The sequence below is a fragment of the Gambusia affinis genome, linkage group LG07, assembly GCF_019740435.1.
Source record: "Gambusia affinis linkage group LG07, SWU_Gaff_1.0, whole genome shotgun sequence".
Lineage (NCBI taxonomy): Eukaryota > Metazoa > Chordata > Actinopteri > Cyprinodontiformes > Poeciliidae > Gambusia > Gambusia affinis.
The window spans coordinates 10,018,986-10,041,466 of NC_057874.1; the positions used below are offsets into that span (position 1 = coordinate 10,018,986).

The following is a 22,481-nucleotide window of genomic DNA, read 5'->3' on the forward strand; positions in this document are numbered from 1 at the left end:
TTTTCTCTCCGTTGTTTTTATTTACAAAACAAATCAGAGCTTGTACAAATGATAGTACTTGCAAAAGTAAGGCATTTCTCTAGTAGACACATCTTGACAAAAGACACAGTGAATACATAAGATAAAATGTAGCATTTGTCTTAAAGAAAATATTTTAAAATATGTCAAAAATGGGGCCACTATTGAGCATTAGTTTTCAAAGACCCTCTAAATGGCTTTAATTTCTTAAAAAAGGAAAACAAACCACGTAAAAACATAATATGATTGTAATTAATTTCTGCATCCATAATGTTTTGCAGTGTGACCTATTTCACAAAAAACCCACAACAAGACCATAAATAGCCATAGGTTAGGGAAATATTGTATCAATAGAAGTAATCCACCTCTCAAACCAGGCTTAAATAATACAGGAAGGGTTTGGAGCTTCATTATGAACACTACTACAGTTTCCCTCGAGAACTATATCACAGTGGGCCAACAGGAAAAGTTACAAATTTCCGCTCTGTCTAGAGGAAGCAAAGTCAAGGGAAATCAGAAGAGGGCATTTCCTTTCTGCAGTTACACATTTTATACAGGAAACATGGTTTTACCCTTTTGAATGTAGATGTTTAAAATAAGCAGAGAAAAAGCTATCCGAAAAGAAGTTAATAAAAAAACTTGGTTAGAGATGCCACGAAGTAGGTGACAATGCCTTAACCGTATATGTGTTGCAGGCCACAAGGGCCAATTCCATCCTTGTCAAGGGGAGTGCTAACCTTCTCTCCTTTCATACAACACATAAATAACAGCTTTTCCAGTCACTATATAAAGACTGACCCTCACCCTAAGTTTCATTTACGGTTCCACATACCGGGATAAGAAGACTATAAAATTGTATTACTTTACGGAAAAAATCAATCATAGATAATTCCTCATAGATAATTAACAACAAATTTCATAATTTTGTTTGTTTCTTTTTACCCTTTTTTCTAGTAACAACTGTACCCATGATGCACTGCGTTCGAAATCGAGATATTATTGGCGGAGACTATCACGTGATAACTATTCACGCTTTTACCACATTATTAGTTTAGTAAATACTTCTAGCAATATCTGTAGGTATTTAGATTTTCACGCTTTAATTTTTGTTTGCTTTAATAAGAGAAACATTTTTTTAAAGACCCTATGAAAATCAATACAAGTTTAATAATGTAGTTTCCTTCATGTCCACAAGATGGTAATCGCGGTACGGAAACAGGTTTGTGACCATCTGTTTTTACTTGGCTTTATGTTGTTCATAAAAGCCTTACGCCAATTTTAGCATTTTTACATATGGTGCCTGGCAAAAGTATCCATGCTAGTTGAACTATTCCACATATTTTTCATGCTACGACCACAAACTTCTTTCTTTTCCACTTGTGTGTAATTTAATTTCTATGAATACAGCTGTCCTGTGAAGGCTTTAGGAGATTGTTAGAGAACATTAGTGAACAACCACAGTAAACTTGGTTAGAGATGCCAAGAAGACTTGGGTGTAAATCAGCGTTGCGCATATATAGCAAAGCACTATATTATCTGAAAATCAAAAATGTTTGTCACAATGCCAGCCTACAACCAATATGGTGGTAGGAGAATTATTATGTAGAGGGGATATTTTTCTTCAGCAGAAACATGCAAGATGGGTAGAGCTGATGACAGATGGCACAAAAGTCTGGGAGATTGGGGATGAAAACTTGCTAAGGGCTGCAAAAGACACTGATCAGAGGTTCATCTTGTAGCAGACAAGATGAACATACACTTTACAATTTTAGTAAGTCTTACACTTCTAGCCCATCTCACACAACTTGAGAAACTTGGCAAAGAAGAATTAGAAAAATATTTCAATGTCTATGTGTGCAAAACTGACAAAGATTTTATTGGTAGAAAAAAATAAAAAGTCATTATAAATAAACTATATTTATAAACTATATTGTTTTGGTATGTTATTGCAGAATTCCAATAAAATATATTAGTTTGTGGTTGTTCCGAAACATAATATTAAAATGTGGTCTCAATGGACTGTAAATTACATACAGAAATACATTGAGTGAAGACTAAAACCAATAACCTAACATTTATCAGCTCAAACACCAACAAAAAAAACGCAGAAGTTGGTGCTTTTATTTAAGAATTCATCATCCCTTGATTGTTTTTAATTAGCATGAAATTAGGTAAATTTATGTATAAAAATCATTGACATTATTTTATTGCACAGTATTATCCTCAAGTGTATTCATCCCTAAACCACTTAGCAATATATAAAGTGTGACCTAAGTGTCAAATGTGTCTCCTCTTGTCATTCATATCAGTAGCAAAAATAATATGTACTTTGCATAGTTCATAATGTGTACAAAATCAGAAAAAAACAATGTGGGTTTTTTTTCGTAGTGTCAGAAATTCTGACACGCCAAGTATGCAGATGACCCTTATTACTTCATTATGCCCTCTTCGGTGTACCAAATAAGAACCTCCTGTGCTTTTCTCTTCAAACCGAGGGCGGCCATTCCAAGGGCTCGGCTGCCTCCCGACACTTTAGCTTCTACAAGCAGAAAAAGGCACTTTCTTAACATCAAATCAGTTAATTTAGATATATGTTATAACTGGTCATATTAAATAATTTAACTAAAAATAAAATTACCGCCATAGTAATAGAGAAAAGCTATTCCCACAGCAAAGCCGAAACAGCCTAGGAAAAAGAGAGGACCTGCAAAGTGTACAGAGGAATGCAGAGGTCAGCATTTAGTCAGGTTCTTTCCATGTGAGATAACATATATAATTATATAAATAATACACTTATTGCATTATTAAGAGTTGTTTTACTCTGAAGTTTCTTGATATCTTAAAACAAAGGCAATGTAAAAAAAAAAAAAATCATTATACATATGTAAAATACCGATTTATTAGTCTATAAAATAACTTTTCCAGAAACATAAACATCTTCAGACATTGAATTCTTCTTCAGAAAATTTTTAAAAAGGCTGAAAGCCATCAGTAAGTGGAATACTAGGTCATCATAACGTCAGTCACGAGGCATAAAGACAAAAGGCATAGAAATAATTTGGGAGATGAAATATGAGGTTATAAAATGTAGCTGCAGCATATTCTTGTAAAGTGGAATCCTTGTGTTTCCTAACAACAATGCTTATGCAAACTGAAAATGCTAACAACCCAAACACAGAAAGAAAACCTGCATCGGTGTCACATTACCTCTGTCGTTTAGAACGTTTCTCTGTGAGTAGATCTGTGGACTTGTGAGCGGATTCAAAGAATCTGGGATTTGGATGGAACAAAATATTAAAATGTCTCAAAAAAATAATTTTGAAACATGTAAATAACTAACTGACATATGACCAAGATAAAATTGTTTTGACAAACCTCTGAGGCGTAGCCGTGTTGGCAAGCTGTAGTAGACTTCCTCCACATGGAGGTGCAGCGCTCTGTAAAACTCCCTGCAGGCTTCATCACCTTTCCCCTGTAGATGTGTCAGGAGCTCACCCAGGCGAACACTTGTTGGTACGTCCAAATTTCTGAACTGATAAACAAATGTACATACTTGAACTGTAGTTTGTGGGCTCTCGAGTCATGCATACAAATGTTTTAAATATCTGTAGAAGGTCTTAAAATAATCACTAATTAACAGTTTTACAGAGGTACGGTATATATTAGACATGGCACAGACACACATTTCTTTACTCTCTCTTCTTCGAAATGGAAAGCACAACATGCCATCAAGAGAAGCAGAATATGAAATGCCTGCATTAATGTAGCTAAAGGCCTTATTATGCCCACACCTACAGTTAGAGCAATATTTTTAAAAAGTTTGAAACAACTTTATTGTCACCAGGCACAGTGAGCAGGATAAAGAAGTCAAATAAACCACAGAAGTGAGGCCAGGATTGGCATTTTGGAGTCCCCCAGTACAATAACAACCAATTATTTTAAGGATTTTGTGTATATTTTCAGTCATGGTGCAAACAGCCTGATGTGATTAAGACAGTGAATGCATCAGTGGGACTTACTCTCGAGGCCTCCTTGTCGGTGAGGATCTGCGGGTAGATTCTGTTGAGCTGCAGGATGAGTTTGTCCACCAGCTCTGTGTCCAGTCTCTGCTCAGCTCTGAGGAAGGCAGTGTCCTCTAACAGCTGCTCACGAAAACTGTCTGTCAGTAGCAGAGAAAAATAAAATAATCCTTCAACTGTCAGATAGTAAACTAGCTTTCAACGAAAAAAAAAAAAAAGCTAATAGAGATTACATTTGACCATTTTCGAAAGCGTTTTTGTAGCGCGTAAAAGTTTCGTGGGGTATCTGAAAACCTGCCGAATTAAGTCTTTATTAATAAAAAGTTCAGACTCGGGCTCCACTTCAGTCAAAGGGGTATTTTGAGAACTTTTCAGAAACCAAAACATTGTCATTTCACTGTCTTTGACCAAGCGAGACAACGATGGTCGTGGTGCGGTAATGGCCGTCACATGTACGTGACGGACAGGATAATAACATTTCAGACGGGAAGATTCGGGATAAAATTAACTTTTATTTCGTTTTATTAGTCAAAGAAAGGCACAAACCTCCCATTGTAGAATGAGTCCCCTCTCTGTCCTCTGTTTGGACACTCCCTCTGACGTCATCACGTCGCTAAAGCTGGACCGAACGTCAACGTACTCCAAAAGAGGGAGACCATTTTCAGCACAACAGCCAGAAGGGGGAAAACAGTTCTGTACATTTCTATAGGCATATAGTTTTCATTCAAATTACGCGGATATTCATTTGTTTTTAGAAAAACCTAATCATAATTGTCAAAAAATTTTAAATACATTTTAATTTAGCAGTACTTTCCTTCATCTTGGGATGGCTATTCGGTTAATATTTGTAGTAAGTTTGTGTTGTAAGTGGGTTGGTTTAAATTTATAAGGCCTGTAGATTTGAATGATTTCATGATCTGGCAAAAGAGACAATTGTCAAGTGGAAGAAAACAAATGCATGTTGTTGTTTTTTTTTATTGCAGTGTACATTTTTACATCCTGTTTGTTGAACCATATCTTTTGGACAACAGCTGCATTAGCTTTACTCATCTAGAGTCTGAAAAATGTTCACATTATTTCATTCAAAAAGGCTCAAGTATTGTAAGATTGGATCAAAAGTACATGTAAACAGTAATTTCAAAGTTTTTCCATGGACTCTAAACTGGATTTAGGCCATTTGAACATAGCTTGATCCAAGCCATCCTTTGTCAAGTTTTTTTTTTCTTCAGTTGCCCTTAATTTGTCTCTGTACAGTTTCTCTGCCAAAAAAGTGATCCCACAGCCTAATACTGCCACTGCCATTTCTCACCTTTGGCATAGAATGCCTTGAGAAGAATTTCATACCCTTTGAACTTCACATTTTGTCACACTACAAACGGCTGTTAATGCATTATACATGGATTGAAAGCAATATACCAACACAAAGCAGTACAAAATCATAAAGTGAAGAGAAAACGATACAGAATTTTCAACTTCTTTCGACAACTAAATTCACAGTAGCTTTCATGGAAAACATAATTACACTCAGGGACAGCATAAGAATGGACTAAATGCAAATTTACATAACACACTTCAAATTTCTTTGTGGGGAAAATAAAATATTTTTCCTTTCCCTCAACAATTATGTGCTTTTTTTTGTTGGTTTGTAAAATAAAGCACTAACTAGAAAATTCCTGAAGAAATTTAACTGGGGCCTGCCAAAGTGTGCCCGTCGGTTTGGACCCAGCGTTCTGATGCTAAGAATTAGCATCAATGCTAAAGAAAGCTGCAATGTAATCAATAGCATGTGAAGAATCACAAGAATGTTAAGTAAGCTGGACATGCAACATTCAGTATGATAAAGTAAGTGTATTAGCTAAAATGAGCAAATATGCTAATATAAGCATACAAACAAACTTTGCTAGTAGCATGAGAATGTTTACTGTCATTTACTTACTCCATTAAGTATACTAAACATGGCTAATAAGTTTGAAAAATAGAAAATAGCTTATTTAAGCTAAAAGGCTAATGCTAATGAACTCGGATAAACAGATAATGCAGAATGATATCACTGCACCGCCTCCGGCGGTGCACTGTCCAGAGGGGCATTTTGAGGCTTTTATTTTGAAATTTGCAGTAAGCTTCATATTAAATGCCCACACTAATCCAATGTGTAAGAGTGCTGGATAAACCAGTCACATAAAGCCAAAAAAAGCAATTACATGATGTAAAAATTCCCAAGGCTTTTATTTTGAAATTTTTGTTAAGCTTCATTTGAAAGGGTCAAAGTCATCCCATGTAACAGTCATTGGATTAAATCAGTCATACAACGCTCAAAAAGCAATGACCTGATGTAAAAATTTTCAAGGGCTTTTATTTTGAAATTTTCAGTAAGCTTCATTTCAAAGGGCTAGACTCATCCCATGTGTAACAGTGACAGGGTTAAATTAGTTATATACAGCCCATAGCAGCAAGTTTTTCTAAAGGCCAGCTCAGTCCTCCTCTGTTTTAACTGAACTACTAGTTCGAACTACAGTGATGCGTATTTGTAGTCCTCAGCAGCTCTCCCTGCTCTGGGTTCCGTTGCCATGGTAAATAATCCTCTCTGCCAGCTGTGAGTGAGACATCCAGGGGGAGACAATTCTCTGTTTGAGCCAGCCAGTTTGACTAAAAAAAGCATTGCAAAAAACTGTTTCCCGTTAGAACCGTAATACATATTCGAAAACCGTTTGAAGCATATGAGAGGGCTATTTGTCGTCTCACATAGTCCCGCCATTCATATCTCTACCTCACTCACAGTATTAACAGCGATGAGATAAAAAAAGTGTGTGCCAAGGTCTGAAATTTATCAGAAATACATGGAAGTGAATCAGTGAGATCTGTCTGCTACCCTGGCGCATGACTTTGCTCTGAAGCACCTGGAGAGAAAACTGTAAGCGCTAGATAATTTTGAAAACATTTGACCGGAGCAGGCACGCCGTATCAATGTCATGACCAAGTTTGATACCAATCATGCAATATTTGTGGCGTGAGGCGAGTTAAAAAATGATTTGGGGTCAAAATGTCGCTCTGACTCTCACTCTAAGCGGAGCTTCACACTCTGATTTTTCCAAAAATCAAAAACTTTGGGTCGCTTAGAAAGAAGTTGTGGACAAACCATAATACATATTGACGTGCTGTCTTCACTTTAAAAGAGATCACGGACGTATCTACAAAATGAAGTTTGAATGGCGTTTCTACATAAAGTTATGACGACACAGAAAATCCTCAAAAATAGGGTATTTTCAGGATTTACTGGTTGCCTCGTCCCCTTGACGACGAGACTTGCACCTGGTGAGCTCGTTAGTGATTTTGGGGTCGTTTTTTGCTTTTTACGTCGCCATGGTAACTCCAAATCCCACCAAAAGTAATAGCTCCCCTCCCGGGATCGAGCCGCACGGTTTGATACCACTTTTGTGGGTGGGCTCGCAGCGGTACGAGCCGCATTCCGGTTGACGGAAGAAAAATAAATAAATAAAGAGACATTCTATTGGGTGTAGAACAATAGGTGCCTGCCATGCAATGCATGGAGGCAGTGACTGACTTGCTTCGCAAGTCAGTCACTGCTCTCCTTATGCATTGCTATGGGCAGGCCCCAATAAAACAAACATTTTTGGTTGTAACAAAAGGAAAATGGATGAATAAACTTCAAAGGGGATGAATACTTTGGCTTGGCTGCGTGTCCGCAATGTACGTATAAACTTTAAAAGTGGCAGAAAATATTCAGGACTAAAGAGGCAGTAACTCAAATAAACACAAAACTCCTCAGAGCTGTGAAAGTCAGGTTTATTTCTTCACCAGCTACAACTGGAGGTAGTAACAGAAGCCAACAAACAAACTTTGCTAGTACGTTTTTGTTTTGAACAAGAGCTCACTCATCATTACTTTGTAACCAGGCAGCTAAATCTGAACTCCCTCCTTTACCAAAAGAACAATGAATCCTGTTATCTGAACAGACACAAATAAATACAATTGCAGTCATAATAAAACATGTAAAAATTAATACTTTTAAAAAGCACAAACACTGTGGTTTTTTTATTCAGCCAGGATTGCAAATTGCACTTGTACAAACAAAACACACGATGACACTGCACTTGATACTGTATGACCAAAATGCAAATACAAAAAGATGTATTAAAAAAGTACTAAAAAAACTCTTCATGAATAAAATCTGAATGAATGCTAATGTGTTTCATTAACTTATAAATCTTTAAATAAATTTGCATTAAAATATTGTTCCTCAGTCATTATGAGTTTACTCACAGACTGGCAAAAAATTGGCACAGCTGAATTTTTGCCACAATTTTGCCAAGCTGATTACAAAACCAAATCTACTCTCCACTCCATCATCCTACATTATAACAATATGTAACATTATTTCCTGAAAACATATACCTGGTCAGCACATTGGTTGCTCCGTTACTGGCTTTGATTTGAAACAAACCAGATCAAGGCGAAAGAAGGCAGAGCTTGTGAAACTCCTTCGTCTCTCTCGTTCGATTTTGACCCAATAGGACAAATAGTCTTGTTTTTAAAAACTACCAATCTCTTACTGTGCGGTTAAAAATAAATTAGGTTACAATATATTCAGAGAGCTCAATGTTTGACCAGGGAGCAGGCGGGAAAGCATACATCTCAGTTAAAAATACTGTTTAATACAAGCATAATTTAAAGAAGGAATCTGTTAGGAGGAATCAGTAATAAAAAGTGCTCAGTTGTGGCAAAAGTTATCAGCGAGGAATCCATATCTGTCCTTCCTCTGGTTCAGCAATCAGTGGTGCATTTACTTGGAAGACTGATGAAATCCAAAGGGACGCTGGCGTGACGAGTCACTTTCCTCCCTCACACTGTGATAAAAACTACATTAAGTGTTATGGCACTCTTCTATAATGTTCTTGGCAAATACTGGTGGTTGAGTTCTCGTCTTTGCACAGATATAACCCGGAGTGTGTTAACAGTCACACTGACGGACTTTCTTTTTTTTTTTTTTTTTTTTAAGGTCACTTGTCTTGACGGGTTTACTGCAATGGAAAAGAAAAAACGATCAGCGTTTCAGCTTCTACTGACATATGAAGTTTAGAGTAAAATTGACTCTGGAGATATCTGATGCAATGATATCTTAGGATCATGGCGAGGAAATAACTGATTTCATTACAAAACAAGAATTACAAGAAGATTAAGGAAATGTATCACTGCATTTTGTAGGGTAACTAATGATTTTTGTGTAATTACAACACTTTCATTTAATACTGAGGATTTAGATTTACCCAAACATTTAGACAACAGGTTAGTTTATCCTGACTTAATCTGAACATTTAAACTGAAATGGATCAGAACCTGAGCTAGTGTTACTGAGCTGAATGTATTACTGGAAAGGTGCTCTACTTTAACCTTTTTCTTTTTAGATCACAAATTTGTTACGGAACATGCTGGGCGAAAAGATAATGTCAATATTTTAGAAATCTATGGTCATGGTCTACTTACTGTGAAAAAAACAACAACCCAGTAATGCTAACCATATACTAATCATTTCAGCTGTTGATGTAACATCTTAAATACAGTTTGCAATGTAATCTATCTGTAATTGAAAAGCACCTAAAATTGCCAGTTATATTATAGTACATATTTTAGCGATTTTTAGTTTTGTGTTTTATTCTCTCTTGACCTCACTGTACATTTGGCTCTAATTTTCAACTTTAATTTTGTTTTTAACCCTCTTTAAATGCATGAGGTCAAGAATGGTTAGACCATCCTTTCCAGTTCCAGCCTACACTTTTAGAGGATTATATTTTAGAGATCATCTGAAATTGACTAAATGTTAGTCAGAAAATTAACAATGTGCTTATTTAAAAGTTGTTTCAAGTATTATAAATTATATAGATGCACATTTAAAAACTATCGTTCCTTCACCTTGTAAGTAGATGCTGCATGTTCTCCTAATAAAAAGACAAATATTCTAACCCTACAGTTGATTTATAATTGCAGAAAAAGATCAGGAACCTGGTGTTAGACGTTTTAGCTACAACAAAGATGATCAACCAAAAATAAATAACAACTTAAGCTCTAGAAATGTAAAAAGCATCTAATTTGCTGAGTCCTCTAGTGACTTACATGGTGGCTGGAGGAAGCTCCCTTGCCCTTTGTTTTACCCTTTCCTCCCGCCGCCGTGGCACTGTTGCGGCGTGCCTGCTCGTGGTCGAACTCCAAATCCTCGAGGCGCTGAGTTAAAGCCAGTTTCTGCTGAATAGCCATCCGTAACAGAGAGTTCAGCGTCTTCTTCTCGTCCTCGGCTGCAGCCAGCTGCCTCTGCATGTCATCCAGCTGGGTCACATACTCGTCGCATCTGAGAGAGAAGGAGAGGTTTAGAACAACGTAGGAGAGGGGGGGGGAAAGTAAGATGGCCTGGATACACATTTCTGCCACTAGGAGGAGTAATGTGGCTGAAGTTGTAATTTTATTCCCAAGACAACTTTTCCAGATGGAAGGATGGATTTCCTGCAAGCTGAGTCAGTATTACATCACACTGCTCCCACAATGCTTTGTGTCTTTATAGCTGGAAAGACAAAATAATTATGAAGAAAAAGCGCAGAGATTCAGATTTTCTTTAGTCGTTTGAAAAAAAGCAACATCAGGAAATACAGAGGTGCTAAATAAGAACTAGTATATGTCAACTGCAGCTGCTTTTAAAATTAAAATGCTGACAATATGCTGTATGCTGTTGGCAAGTCTCATGATTTTCCTTCATGTTTGGGCTGAATAGAGAAAGTTACCAACGCCACTTAAATTAGAATATCTAAAAGTTTATTCATTTATCAAAAGAAAACTGTAGAAAACAAACTTTGATCATTCTGTTACCTCTTTCACTCCAAATAAAAGGTAACAATTACTTTACTCTAAAAAAAACAAGTCTTTCTTTTTCTCTTCAGCGCAAGTCAGACTTAACATTGTTTTTGGTTCAGGAGTGGATTAAAACAACGAATGCCACAGTTGTAGCTCATGTCCTGCTTTGATTCACAATTATTTCAAAGGTATGGTTATTCCTGTTCCTTGTGCACCGTTTGCCACCACAGTTTTTTCTTCCACTTAATTTCACATTAATGTACATGTATAGAGCTCTCAGGACACCATGTTTCTTTAGCCAAATCTTTTTGTGGCCAACTTTCCTTCCTAGCAAGTCAGAAGTCTACCCCAAAACTGTGTAGGCCAGAATATTCCTCTCATTTTTCATTAATCTTCTTAAAATTCTAATTTGATGAGAAAGTGAATTTGGCGTTTTCATGCATGTGAAGCCTACAATTATCAACCTTAGCAGACCTACAGAAAATTGTTGCCAAATACTACTGAGTGTGATAAACCAATATCACAGTGTCATTTTTGCAATGAATTAGTTAATTAACATTTTAATGATATTAATATCTGTCTGAGGTAAGCTATGGTCAAAAGTAAGTTTGTCCAAATTGTTTTAGTATGTTTATTCTTTCTTCTGCTAAGAAGTTGTAAGGATCGTATACGACTGTCTTTGGGTTGCTCAGAATAAAAGCCAGAACAGAAGTCACATCTTACCTTGTAGCAAACATGGCCCGAAGAGAGGAGAAAGTAGCTGCGTCCTCCTTTAGAGCCTTCAGTTCATTCCGGAGTTTCATCATCGTCTCGGTAACCATGGACTTCTCACTGTCGTATTTGCTCTTGAGGTTGGCCAGGGCGACTTCTGCTGTCTAAATGGATGTTTTACATTTGTATTAATTTCTTGCGATTCTGAAAACTGTAACAGACAATACATATGAGACAGATAGCAAATGTAAAATCCTCCTCTGACCTGTTTGTTGGCCTTGAGCACAGCTCTGAGAGTGGCAATTTGTTCCCTTTTGGTGCTGAGAAGCGACTTGAGTTTGAGAATCTCCTCCATGCAGGCCTCTTTGTCTTTGTCTGCCACGGCGCTCAGCTCCAGGTTAGCGAGCCTCTGATGGGACAGCTCTGTGGTCCGGTCCACCGCCTGCTGCAGGTGGCGGATCTGATCCCTGATGATGGCTACCAGGTTGTAGATGTTCATGGGTTCGGGGCGATGCTCTGGAGCTGCGGCAGTCACCACAATGCTGCAGGACTCTGACTTTCCATTGTCGTTCTCACCCATCAGCCCACTGGTGAGAAGAACAGTCTGCTGCTCCTTCCCTTCCTGCCCTCGCCTCACCAAGGCTTTGCCGTCTTTGTAGTAATCAAGCATAACCCGATTGGGAGTCTCATTGTTGCACATGCACACGTGGTTGTAGAGATTGGCCAGCTCTTCGCTGAAAGCTATGAGCTCATCCTGGGCGACGTTGAGGCTTCCGAGGGATTCTCCTGCAGCTGCTGTGGCCAAACGGAGCTCCTTCTCCAGGCGGGACACCTCCACTTTATCCGCTTGGTTAATCTTCTCCAAAGAGAACAACTTTGACCTGAGGTCTTGGACGTCACTCTCCAACCGCGCTCGCTCGTCTTCGTACTTGGTTCGACACTCCTCGTACTGAGCCCTCAGCGTCTTCAGCTCCTGCCTCAGTTCTCCGGCTTCAGAAACGGCCACAGTGTACTTGCACTGCAGGATCTCCGGCCCGTTGATGTCCAGCTCGTAATAATCTCCGTCATCATGGCTGTCCCTGTCTTTCTCGGTGTCGAGGGCAGACTGGCGCTCCTTGCTGGCCTGGAGTTTCCGCATGGCGCTTAGATTTTCAGTCAGCCTGTTGACGGTCTCCTTCTGCTCAGACACCGTGCCGTAGGCCTGCTCCAGCTGCTTCTGGTTCTCCTGCAACGAGTTCATCAGGGCCATCTTCTCCCGCTCAACCTGACGCACAAACAAAATAGACCTCTTAAATGACGTGGGTCACTTTTTCTCTTCATAAATATCAATTCAATCCTATATGAAAGAGTTTATGTTACTACTGACTGGGTAGAATCCACTCAGACTCATAACGAAAACTTAATTCAGTCAAGATCTTTTTCAATAATATAATATAATATATATAACTTATTCTAGGGACAATGCCTGTCCTCTGGTTGATAAATAGAAACAAGAGTAGTCTGAGATATTACACTTAATGTTATCTGAATCTGCAATTCAAACATAAATCCAGATGTGCTGCCCTGTGTAAATACATTACTGTACAAATCCCATTTGTTTTACTGCTTAAAATTACACATTAAATTAATTGCCTGTACTGTGGCTTTTGTCATTGTTGAGATTTTTAGTTTCTCAATACATTATCAAACTGTTCTGTTGCCCATCATTAAGGCAAATCAACAACCACAGATCAGTGCAGCACTAAATATAATTTGATAAGTTTAGAAGTGACAATTCTGGAATGTTGAAAGAACGAGACACTGAAACTCTATACAATTAGATTTCATCTTCATAACGTCTTAAAAATGAATGGTAAAGTAAAGTCCTGGCTTTATTCACACTACCAAACCACCACGTTGTTAGGAACAGTAAACAGTTTAGTTGAAAATATCTAATAGGCATCCATGTTTAGCCTGTGGCCAATCAGAATCAAGCATTTGATAAAGAACTAGTCTAATAAATATTCATTTTTGATTAATAACGCCAAAAAACATGGGGTTAGATAACATACTCCTTTCAGAATAAATGAAATAATACTCAAAGTGCATCTCAGCATCTAATACCTGAGCAAGCTGCTGCTTCAACTTCTGTATCTCAGAGATGTTGAGCTCACTCAGCAGATCATCCACCAAGCTGGGAGCTGGCTTGAAGGCCTCTCCTCTCTTGTTCACCAGCGTTCTGTTGTCCTCGTCGCTGTCGCCCATCTTCACCAGGCCGTTCTCGAAGCCTCTGATCAGATCGTCGTTGTCAGGCTCGTGGACGGTGGAGGGATCCTCGTGGAGTTTTGGGTTATCGATGGAGATATTAAAAGAGCTGCTGTACACAGACCCACCAATGGTCATGTAGTGGGAGAGCTCTTTGCGCAGCGTGGCCTTCTGCTCACGCTCCGTTTTAATCGTTTCTAAAGCTTCTGTGAGCTGTCGTTCTGCGATTTCTCTCAGACGCATAGCATCCTCCAGCTGGCTCTGGACACACTGGGAGTCCTCCTCCAGCCGACGGATCTCATGCTTAAGACCTTCGAACTCCACCTGTACACAGTGTCAAATTATACATCAAGCAATAATTTCGCTTTGCTAAGTGGGGCTTTCTGTAATTGTGCTGATAGTCGAAAGGAACTTCAGAGCATTCCTTTCGAATGCAGCATTTTTTAGATGAATACATGTAGAGGAGAAAAAACACACCAAGTAAATAAAGTCTCTAAACTTTGTTTTAAATGTATTATATATTAATTTTTCCACATTTATCTATGGGGGAAATAAATTCAAAGCAAAAAATACTTGTGAACAAAATTAGCAGAGTCAGGAGAGTTTTCACCCTGCAATCAACACTTTCAAATATCCCTGCTCTAACATCTCACAAGGATAGAGGAAATAGAAAAAGCATCTTTGAAGATTCCCATCATTTTTATTCAGTAAAATTCCTCCAAGTCGTCCGTTTATGCTCTCCTCTCTTCAGCTCATTCCACAGGTTTATGTTTAGGGACTGAGATGTCATGGCAGAAAGGTGGGTTTGTTGCCAGGCACGGCGTTTAGAGATACCAAGAAATGTGAAATACGTGGTTCAGCTAAAAGTGTTTTCTCTTAATGCAGAATTTGTTTCCTTCACTGAACAAATACACTCGAGTTAAAAGGTCTCTAAATTTTAAACCTCTTTGCCCAGGTTATGAACAAATGTGTCTAACTCTGCACATATTTTCATATATCATGAATTTTACCCCCTAACATTTGATGAAACCAGTTTATTTAACAATTTAAGACTATAAGCATCTGCTTTATTTCTGTAGTAGCCGATGTGTGTGGGTCTGTCTTAGTCGTAACACAGCAAAAGAATCAGATGCACGTACAAGAACTTCATGACCGTCGTCCATTTTTGGGACTTTGCTCATCTCACCTGGTTCTGCCGCAGCACAGATACTTGTTTCTGCAGAGAGATGTTCTCCTCCTCCAACTCAGTGTAGTCCTGGAGAAGTCGAGCTTCCCGAACTTTATACTCTCTGATGTCGTCTCGAAGCTGAGCCCGCTGCAGCTCTGCCACATCTGAATTCTGGACAGGAAAGGTGTCAGAACAGGAATAACTTTATGTTTCTGCAGCTGAACACTGGATGGACTTTAGTTATTATTATCAACTCAATCCAGGTCAAATTAGGATCAGCGTGTAACACAGAGCACAGGTCAAGACTTAGAGAGGAAATGACAGCAGGAGGCCACTGTCCACTTAATAACTCAGGCTACAAAGAGACTTTTGAGGACATCCTCTGTTTTACTAACTATGGACCATTACATCATCTTTCCTGCTGGACTAATTCAGAATGTTGTTGCAAACACTACTATCTCACTAGGGGGAAATTACCACCTTACAATACAAAGAAATGAATATTGAAAACTTTGATCCCACTTTGTTAAAACGCATGCATTTCTGTCAAACTCCTTTTATTTTGATTGCCGGAATATTTTCCAGTAATTATTTCTTAGGTAAGGAATATCTTTTCATTCCCAAAGTGCCTTTATCTCACAGGAACCAGGAGCTGAAAAAAGGTTCTGGGAAAGAGAATTTCTTCAGTGGTGAAGCAGTACTTTTCAGATTGCCAGGGAAGCTTTTTGGGGCCTTAAAATAGGACGGACTGTAGCAAACCCAAATAGACAGAACTGAGAAGTTATTTAATGACTAATCTAAAACACAAAACAAAACATGCTAATTGAAAAGTTTTAATGTATCGAGTTGCTCTGTGTTCTCTTATTGTGATGGACAATAAGATGCAGCAGCTGATTGTGATTCCACCTTTACAGGGAATTAAATCAACACGCTTAAAATCAAACTTAAGCCTCTCTTTGCTTTCTTAGGGAGTCTTAAAATGCTGGTTTTACTTCAGTGTGTTTAGAAAATGTTCATATGGATAAAAAGGAGATTTAATAAAGACCCATGGTTGAAACACTCCATTCTAAACTGCACTAAAAAAAAAAAAAAACAAAAAAAAAAAAGGCAGAGGTTTACCTCTCTCATTTCGAGAGCAATGGCAGACAGGCGATCATTTTCTGCATGAGCACTTGAGAGAGACGCTCTGGCCTGTCGGAGCTCATTCTGCAACTCCAGGACCTTCTGCTGGTACAGAGCTTCTTTACTGGCAGACTCCAGTATCAGCGACTCCTCCCTGCTTTCCCCATCTGCTGCCACCTTCCTGTGGGTAGAATGAGCCTGTCCAAACGCCTAGAGACAGACGAACACAGGAAACATGAAAACAAGCCAATTTCATCAAGGATTAAAAAAGAAAAAGCCGTTTTAAGTTGCAGATTTAGTTGTACATTCAAAAAAAAAAATGTATTAGTGAAAAATGAAATGTTTAATTTCATTGTAAAGCAAGACTACCTTTTGAGTTTTATTGTCTTAAAATTTGAAATCAAACAACATATTTCGAAAAATCTAACATTTCGATGAAATAAATGCTTTCTGCTTCTTTATTATTAACGGTACAATTTTCTCAATTATTTAGAAGGACAAACAAAAAAAACCGCAAGATTTAACTGGACAAATAAATACATTTCTAAAAATGTTCTTTATTTAAAAGAATATAATGAGCTGGTAAATATGTGTTTGAATTGAATGAAGCTGCTGAAAATGCTTTATTTTTCAAAAATGGCATAAAATCCTGATCTACAGGTACTCTTCACAAACTGTTTTCTGTTCTTTAAGTAATGTTTCACCCAATTTAGTGCAGTCCCATTGATCCCATATTGTTCCAATTTACTGATTAAAATGCTGTGCTTTATAATCAAATACTTTTCTCAGATCAATGAACACACCCACAAATTTACTTTTTATCTACAGAGTTAGTAATATCCTCAATACGTTCAATTAGTGCATGTGATACTGGTCGTTTACTTCAGAAGCCATATTGATGATTCACAAGTAGTTGATGCTTTTCAATAAAATTGTCTAGTCTGCTGCTGAAAAGCTTTCCCAGGATTTTTGAAATATTATTAAAGGTAGAGAAGTTGATCAGATCCACAAAGCTGCGGCTCTGCCACATGCTGTGATTTGAGGAACAAGCAGCGGTTTGCTGTCATGATTGGTGCTGCTGAGGAGACGACTCCAGATCAACAGTCAAGAGTCATAAGACACGATGCCAGTGACGACAACAATAAGCCACTTAATTATTAGAGCGTGATGAGCAATGGACTAACCTAATGTGGATATACCCAACAAGAGTTTCTGAAGTTGTCACTCATAGAGACTCTCAGAAGAGAAAAAACTAACTTCCTCATTTTGACTTGATATTTTGCCTACTTTGTAAGAATGTATCAAACATATTTGTTATCAATAATGTTTGCTCTGACCACTGTGACAAAGATGTAGAAAACATCTAAGCTTCTCACTGTAAGTAAAACGCCACACAATGAGCAATTCCCAACGTGGAGAAGCTGAGTACGTTGGATGAGCTGGAGGACAGTAAAACAGAGCCGTTACACTGAATAATTCAGAGCGAGCAACATTCAGAAACTAGCAAGCTAAAAAAAGCCAAAGTGGAAGTCCTTCAGGGAGCAGTTCCTCTACTGATAACATGGTGAGAAGCTCCAAGAACACTCGGAGGGGAAAACCAAACTTCTCTTTTTAAAACATGAAGTGATTTTTCCCACAAGTTGAGATCTTAGATGCGATATAAACAAAGACATAAGACGTGTTAATGTCTTCTTGCTTTGGGTTCATAGCAAACACAAATGACTAATTTATTCAGATTATAGAAACAAAGTCGAATTAATTATTTCCATTTCAGGAACAAAAATTTTATTTAGATTGCTTCTGGCCAACATGTGCTGTCTTGGTACTGAGACAAATGATATTTTAATGACTTTAACACCTTTATACCTTCTAAATATTATGCTGATTTAAACAAGTGTCACCAATTATATCACTGCCATAGAGAGCCTCAATGTACATTACTCAAATAATCAGCAAACACTAAATGTTTCCCGGTAATTTATTGGTATATCCATAATATGTGCAGTGATATTTAAATAATAATGAAAATATTGTGCAGCCTTACCTATCACACCACTTTTCTGTAGGCTATCAATTCAAGGCATGTACTGTTTGTATTTAATTTAATTCATAAACATAACTTATATTTTAAGAACATTTAAACCTGTAAAAATAATAATAATGATAACAATAATAATTATTATTGTCATGTCAACAATAATAAGTTGTATATGCCATAGGAAATATTAATAATTACTCATGCTACAAAAAATACTGTTGAATTTCTTCAGAAACCAAATGTAACCAAGTGTATGTCATTGTCAGAATAACATTCACGCTTAAACTGAATTTGTATGCAAGTTGAAATCATCTTTGCTTCTAATAAGTGCTTCTATTTTTAAGATATCAAAACTTTTAAAACTCAATAATCTGAGTTTTATTCTAATTTCATTGTCAAGGCAGAACATTTACTAAAGATTAGTTTAGTGAATGTAATCCAGAATTATTTTTATTGATTTTAAGTCACAGGTTTCAGTCTAAATTGAGGGATATGTTTTGCACAGAATTTCAGCTTTCAAACACTTCCAGCTGTCCTATATTATAATATTTTTTTTCTAGTTAAAGAAAATTTTGCTATCATGATATCTACGTTAGTATCTGCAGCTGCTGTTTACTGTTACTGTAGTTTAACCCTGAAGTGAGTTGTGCATGCAGGAAAAACATTAAAGTTTGCTGTAGTGATGACCTGGAAATGTTTATCTAAACAACCCTTTGAGACAAGAAAGGGGGAGTGGATAAAATCTGATTAGGAGATATTATCTCACCAAAGATTTACTTGTCAGTGCAAAATGTCTGGAGCATGTTTGTATTTTCAACCACCATCAGACTTTTCTTCAGAACTCGACCCGACAACAGAACAACAAACTTTACAAATACAATTGTCTCTCTTAAGTTACTGAGGTTTCTTTAGTTTCTTAGAGGGCTTTAGTTTTTACATACCAAGGGCAAGTGTGGGCAAGAGACCAAGATGTTGCTTCTTTGCCTAGTTTTCTACCATAAGAAAAACACAGTTTATTGTATATTTAGTGGATCCTAACCAGCTGATCTGCTAATAACCATTATTAACACATGCGCAGAAGATTTAAACCACTATGTGCGATATTAACCAGGTTAACGTGCCTCCCGGTCACAGTTAGGGTTACCAATGACAGCCTGTCAGCACTTAGACATATCCGTCTGCGTGGCTTAGACCTCAGCTTACCTCCTTCAGCTGATCTAGCTCATGTCGGACCGTCTCGTATTCCGTCTCCATCTCATCGAATCGCTGCTTGAGCTGCTGCTTCTCCTCCAGGACGGCCAGCCCGTACTCCGCCGCCTGGATCTTTTCGTGAGTTGTCTCTCGCAGCTCGCGGGTCAGACGGTCCACCTCGACTCGGAGCCACTGCGGCCCAGCTTCGGTCACCAGCACCGCCTCGGGATAGTCCTGCTCCTCCATAGACATCTTGGCGAACCGCCGATTCAGACCGTGACGGAACCCAGCCCTGACTTGGGCTTTAGCGGGAGCAGCTCAGGGGAAGGGAAAAAAAAAAAAAACTCGGAACGCCGCAAATCACTGTCTTCTTTGTTTGAACCGCATTGTTGCGGTTTGAATGGCGTCTTCCTCCTTCTGCTTTTTTCCCCAGTCACAGACGTCGAAATGCGTTTAAATTAAATAGTTTTGTCATTTTCGATGACTTTCCTCAGTATCTTCATGAGGTAGCCAGAGGAAACTTCAGTTGAGATCATCGATTGGAAAAAGCTCTCCACACAGCTTTCAAATCTACGTGACTGTAGAGGGAATTGTAGTTTTGAAGGAAATGCTAATGTCACATTGACTGTCTGGTACAGCTGGGACGTTGACTTCAACTACCAGAGTGCATAGCGTGACTTCCAGAGGATACGTACTGACAACATAAGTTAATTCAAGGCTGCCATCTAGAGGTTTTACAATGAAACTACATCTATGTCTACGAAACAGGTAATGCATTAATTTTTATCTACAGTTTAAAGGTCGAAAACAAAATATCTACTTTCAATTCAGAGCTGCCTTACTATTTTTCTCTGAACGTAATCATAATTAAGTTTTAAGAGGAATCTTAATAGGAGGTTTAAAGGTAGAAACAGTACAGTGTGCATTTAAATGTTGCAGAGCGCCCCCATAAGGTGAGAAATACAAAGAAAACTTTGACCTTTCAAGACGCTATCTGCAGAACCTGAGTTATTTTTCTAATGGCGAGACATGTTCAGGCCTATAAATCTGCAGTTAGACTTAAAAAAAAAAAAGTAAAGGAGCTACAGCAGAGCGTAAAGCCCTGTGTGCAAGGCTTAATAATATCAATAGTTATAAGTGGACTAAGTTGACTGGTTGTGGCTTAGACCGAACAGTCTCTTACTAAGAGACTGTTAGTGTAAGAGACTAACCGTCTCTTAGTGTTAGTCTCTTACACTAACAGTATAAGAGACTAACACTCTTACATATATAAGAGTGTATATGTATATAATTTATTTTTTCAATAGAATGCATTCAGTTGTACTAAAACATGAACAAAAAATGTATTCTCTACTATTTGATTTCCCTTCAAAGTCTTAGGTCACAGCTTTAATAATAAAATAAAGTAAACTGTGAAGTAAATGTCAATGCAAAACAACAAGGAGAGGGACTTTCCTTTTGTGCCTACTCATGTCTGAGTGGTTGAACCGGCTTCAGGAAGTGGTCAAATAAATGTTGCTGTTGTTATACCTGCTTGGAGAGCTCTCCCAGCTACAGCTGAGTTTACATGGTATGTACACCTGTTCTCAAAGGTTCTTTCTGTGATCTTTAACCTGTGTTAATGCTAAGCTACTTTCAGTGTCTTTATCCACATTTTAGTATTTTATTGCTTTATACTCGGCTCCCTCAGTCTTCTGCTTTTCCGTGGTGATTTTTTTTTTCTTATTAGTAAATCGTGTTTTGTTTCATCTTTTCAGGAAAATGAAAGAAATTCTATTAACAACTTTTACAAGCACTGTACGTATACTTTAATAATTTGTTATTACAATAACTATGTAGTGGTGGCATATGGTTTTCTGAGTCAAATTGTGTTTTTATTTGAAATATATTTTTACTCTGACTAATTATTCTTACTATTTTCAGACAAATATTACCATTTTTATTCAGTCTGCTTTGGTCTGGGATGTGCCATGGCACTCTATAGGCCATTTCATTGTAAGTATGTTCTGTATCCAAGTTTTTAAAAAGTGATTACTTATGTTCTATTATCCAGCTACTTCTGTAAACGTTGCACTTCAGTTTTTCTTTCTTTTTCATTTCCAGCAGTTTTGATACCTTCAGTTCTAGGTGTGTTTTTCACCATAGCATTTGAGATTTTAGGTATCACTTTGGGTAAGCTAACTCTTGTTTTATTATTATACACTGACATTTTATTACTTTAAATATGGCAGCTGTCATTCCTTAATCTTTTTGATTTATCAGTTCCCATTTCTTCATTGGTTTACAAGCATAAATGTGTTGTTTGATTATGTCACTAATATTTTTCTCCTTAGACCTGCCAGCCCATACTAAAAGCTGCAAAGGGCTTCCATATGACAAAAGAGGTAGGTTTTTGCATTATAATAAAATCCTACTAAGCCACAACTCCTTCTAAATTAATTGGCGTTATTGGTAAAGATGTCTAATCCTTAAAAGAATTAACATTTAGATTCAGTAACATATTTTATTGCAGTTCTTTCACCTTGAGCCACCCTTATCATCTCACTCAAGGTATATTTTTGGCAAAAATTAATCCTTATCCAGCCTTTGTCACAGTCAGATGCCATGTTCTCTTATTTTTGCCCCCAAGAGAGTTATATTAACACCCAAATCAGGTTGCAATTTTAAAACGAACTTATTATCCTTGATGTTATATGTTAAACTGTAAAAGCCTTTATCATAGATTCCTCTAGGTTGCTCCACTGTACAGCAGAAGTAATGGCAAACTATTGATTAATTTGGAGTACAAAAGCTAATTTAACCCTTCACCTCTATTCAGATGTGTACTGGGGATTTGGTCTTGCCTTTTTTGTGGCCTACTTGAACCTTCACTCTTACCACGGTAGGTAACACATAGTTGGTGGATGCTTGATAGAGTGCTACCTTGTGCATATGCTGTTTCATGCTTAAATCTTCAGACGCTGCATTCTGCTGTAGTCAAATGTGTAAACTATAATAAATGCCTCAATGTAAGGCAAAATGATTTTTAAAAAATGGATTCACATGAATATAGGGTGCCTACGAAAGCATGAATGTTCTTGATTGTTTAATTTTCAGTTGATTTACCAGTTCC

The 22,481-nt window shown here is 37.6% G+C and overlaps 2 protein-coding genes and 1 non-coding gene across 3 annotated transcripts; all 3 read right to left on the reverse strand.

Annotated features, from left to right (window-relative positions):
• Position 1: 1 nt before the first annotated feature.
• card19 (caspase recruitment domain family, member 19) lies at positions 2-4,695 on the reverse strand. The gene is made up of 6 exons (XM_044122233.1): positions 4,584-4,695; positions 4,038-4,177; positions 3,394-3,550; positions 3,226-3,288; positions 2,657-2,722; positions 2-2,557 (listed from the first exon to the last, which is right to left on the reverse strand). Exons 1-6 carry the CDS (start codon positions 4,588-4,590, stop codon positions 2,448-2,450), a joined length of 543 nt encoding a protein of 180 aa, XP_043978168.1. The 5' UTR covers positions 4,591-4,695; the 3' UTR covers positions 2-2,447.
• Positions 650-777, reverse strand: LOC122834778. Its single transcript, XR_006371245.1, has one exon. It is a non-coding gene; the product is annotated as a U6atac minor spliceosomal RNA (small nuclear RNA).
• A 3,125-nt stretch (positions 4,696-7,820) lies between the features above and the next one.
• On the reverse strand, positions 7,821-19,953 carry LOC122833390 (protein bicaudal D homolog 2-like). Its single transcript, XM_044120858.1, has 8 exons — positions 19,382-19,953; positions 16,138-16,350; positions 15,037-15,189; positions 13,710-14,174; positions 11,872-12,870; positions 11,619-11,770; positions 10,167-10,398; positions 7,821-9,076 (listed from the first exon to the last, which is right to left on the reverse strand). The coding sequence occupies exons 1-8, from the start codon at positions 19,619-19,621 to the stop codon at positions 9,074-9,076; spliced, it is 2,457 nt and encodes an 818-aa protein (XP_043976793.1). The 5' UTR covers positions 19,622-19,953; the 3' UTR covers positions 7,821-9,073.
• Positions 19,954-22,481: the final 2,528 nt, after the last annotated feature.

Excerpts from the sequence above, each read along its gene's own strand:
- card19 (XM_044122233.1), bottom strand. Across the intron at positions 3,551-4,037 it reads CCGACAAGGAGGCCTCGAGA|TTCAGAAATTTGGACGTACC; the intron begins GTAAGTCCCACT and ends TTTGTTTATCAG. Across the intron at positions 2,558-2,656 it reads TTTTCTCTATTACTATGGCG|AAGCTAAAGTGTCGGGAGGC; the intron begins GTAATTTTATTT and ends TTCTGCTTGTAG.
- LOC122833390 (XM_044120858.1), bottom strand. The coding sequence starts at position 19,621 with ATGTCTATGGAGGAGCAGGACTATCCCGAGGCGGTGCTGGTGACCGAA. Across the intron at positions 16,351-19,381 it reads AGCTAGATCAGCTGAAGGAG|GCGTTTGGACAGGCTCATTC; the intron begins GTAAGCTGAGGT and ends GTCTGTCTCTAG. Across the intron at positions 14,175-15,036 it reads CTGTGCTGCGGCAGAACCAG|GTGGAGTTCGAAGGTCTTAA; the intron begins GTGAGATGAGCA and ends CACTGTGTACAG.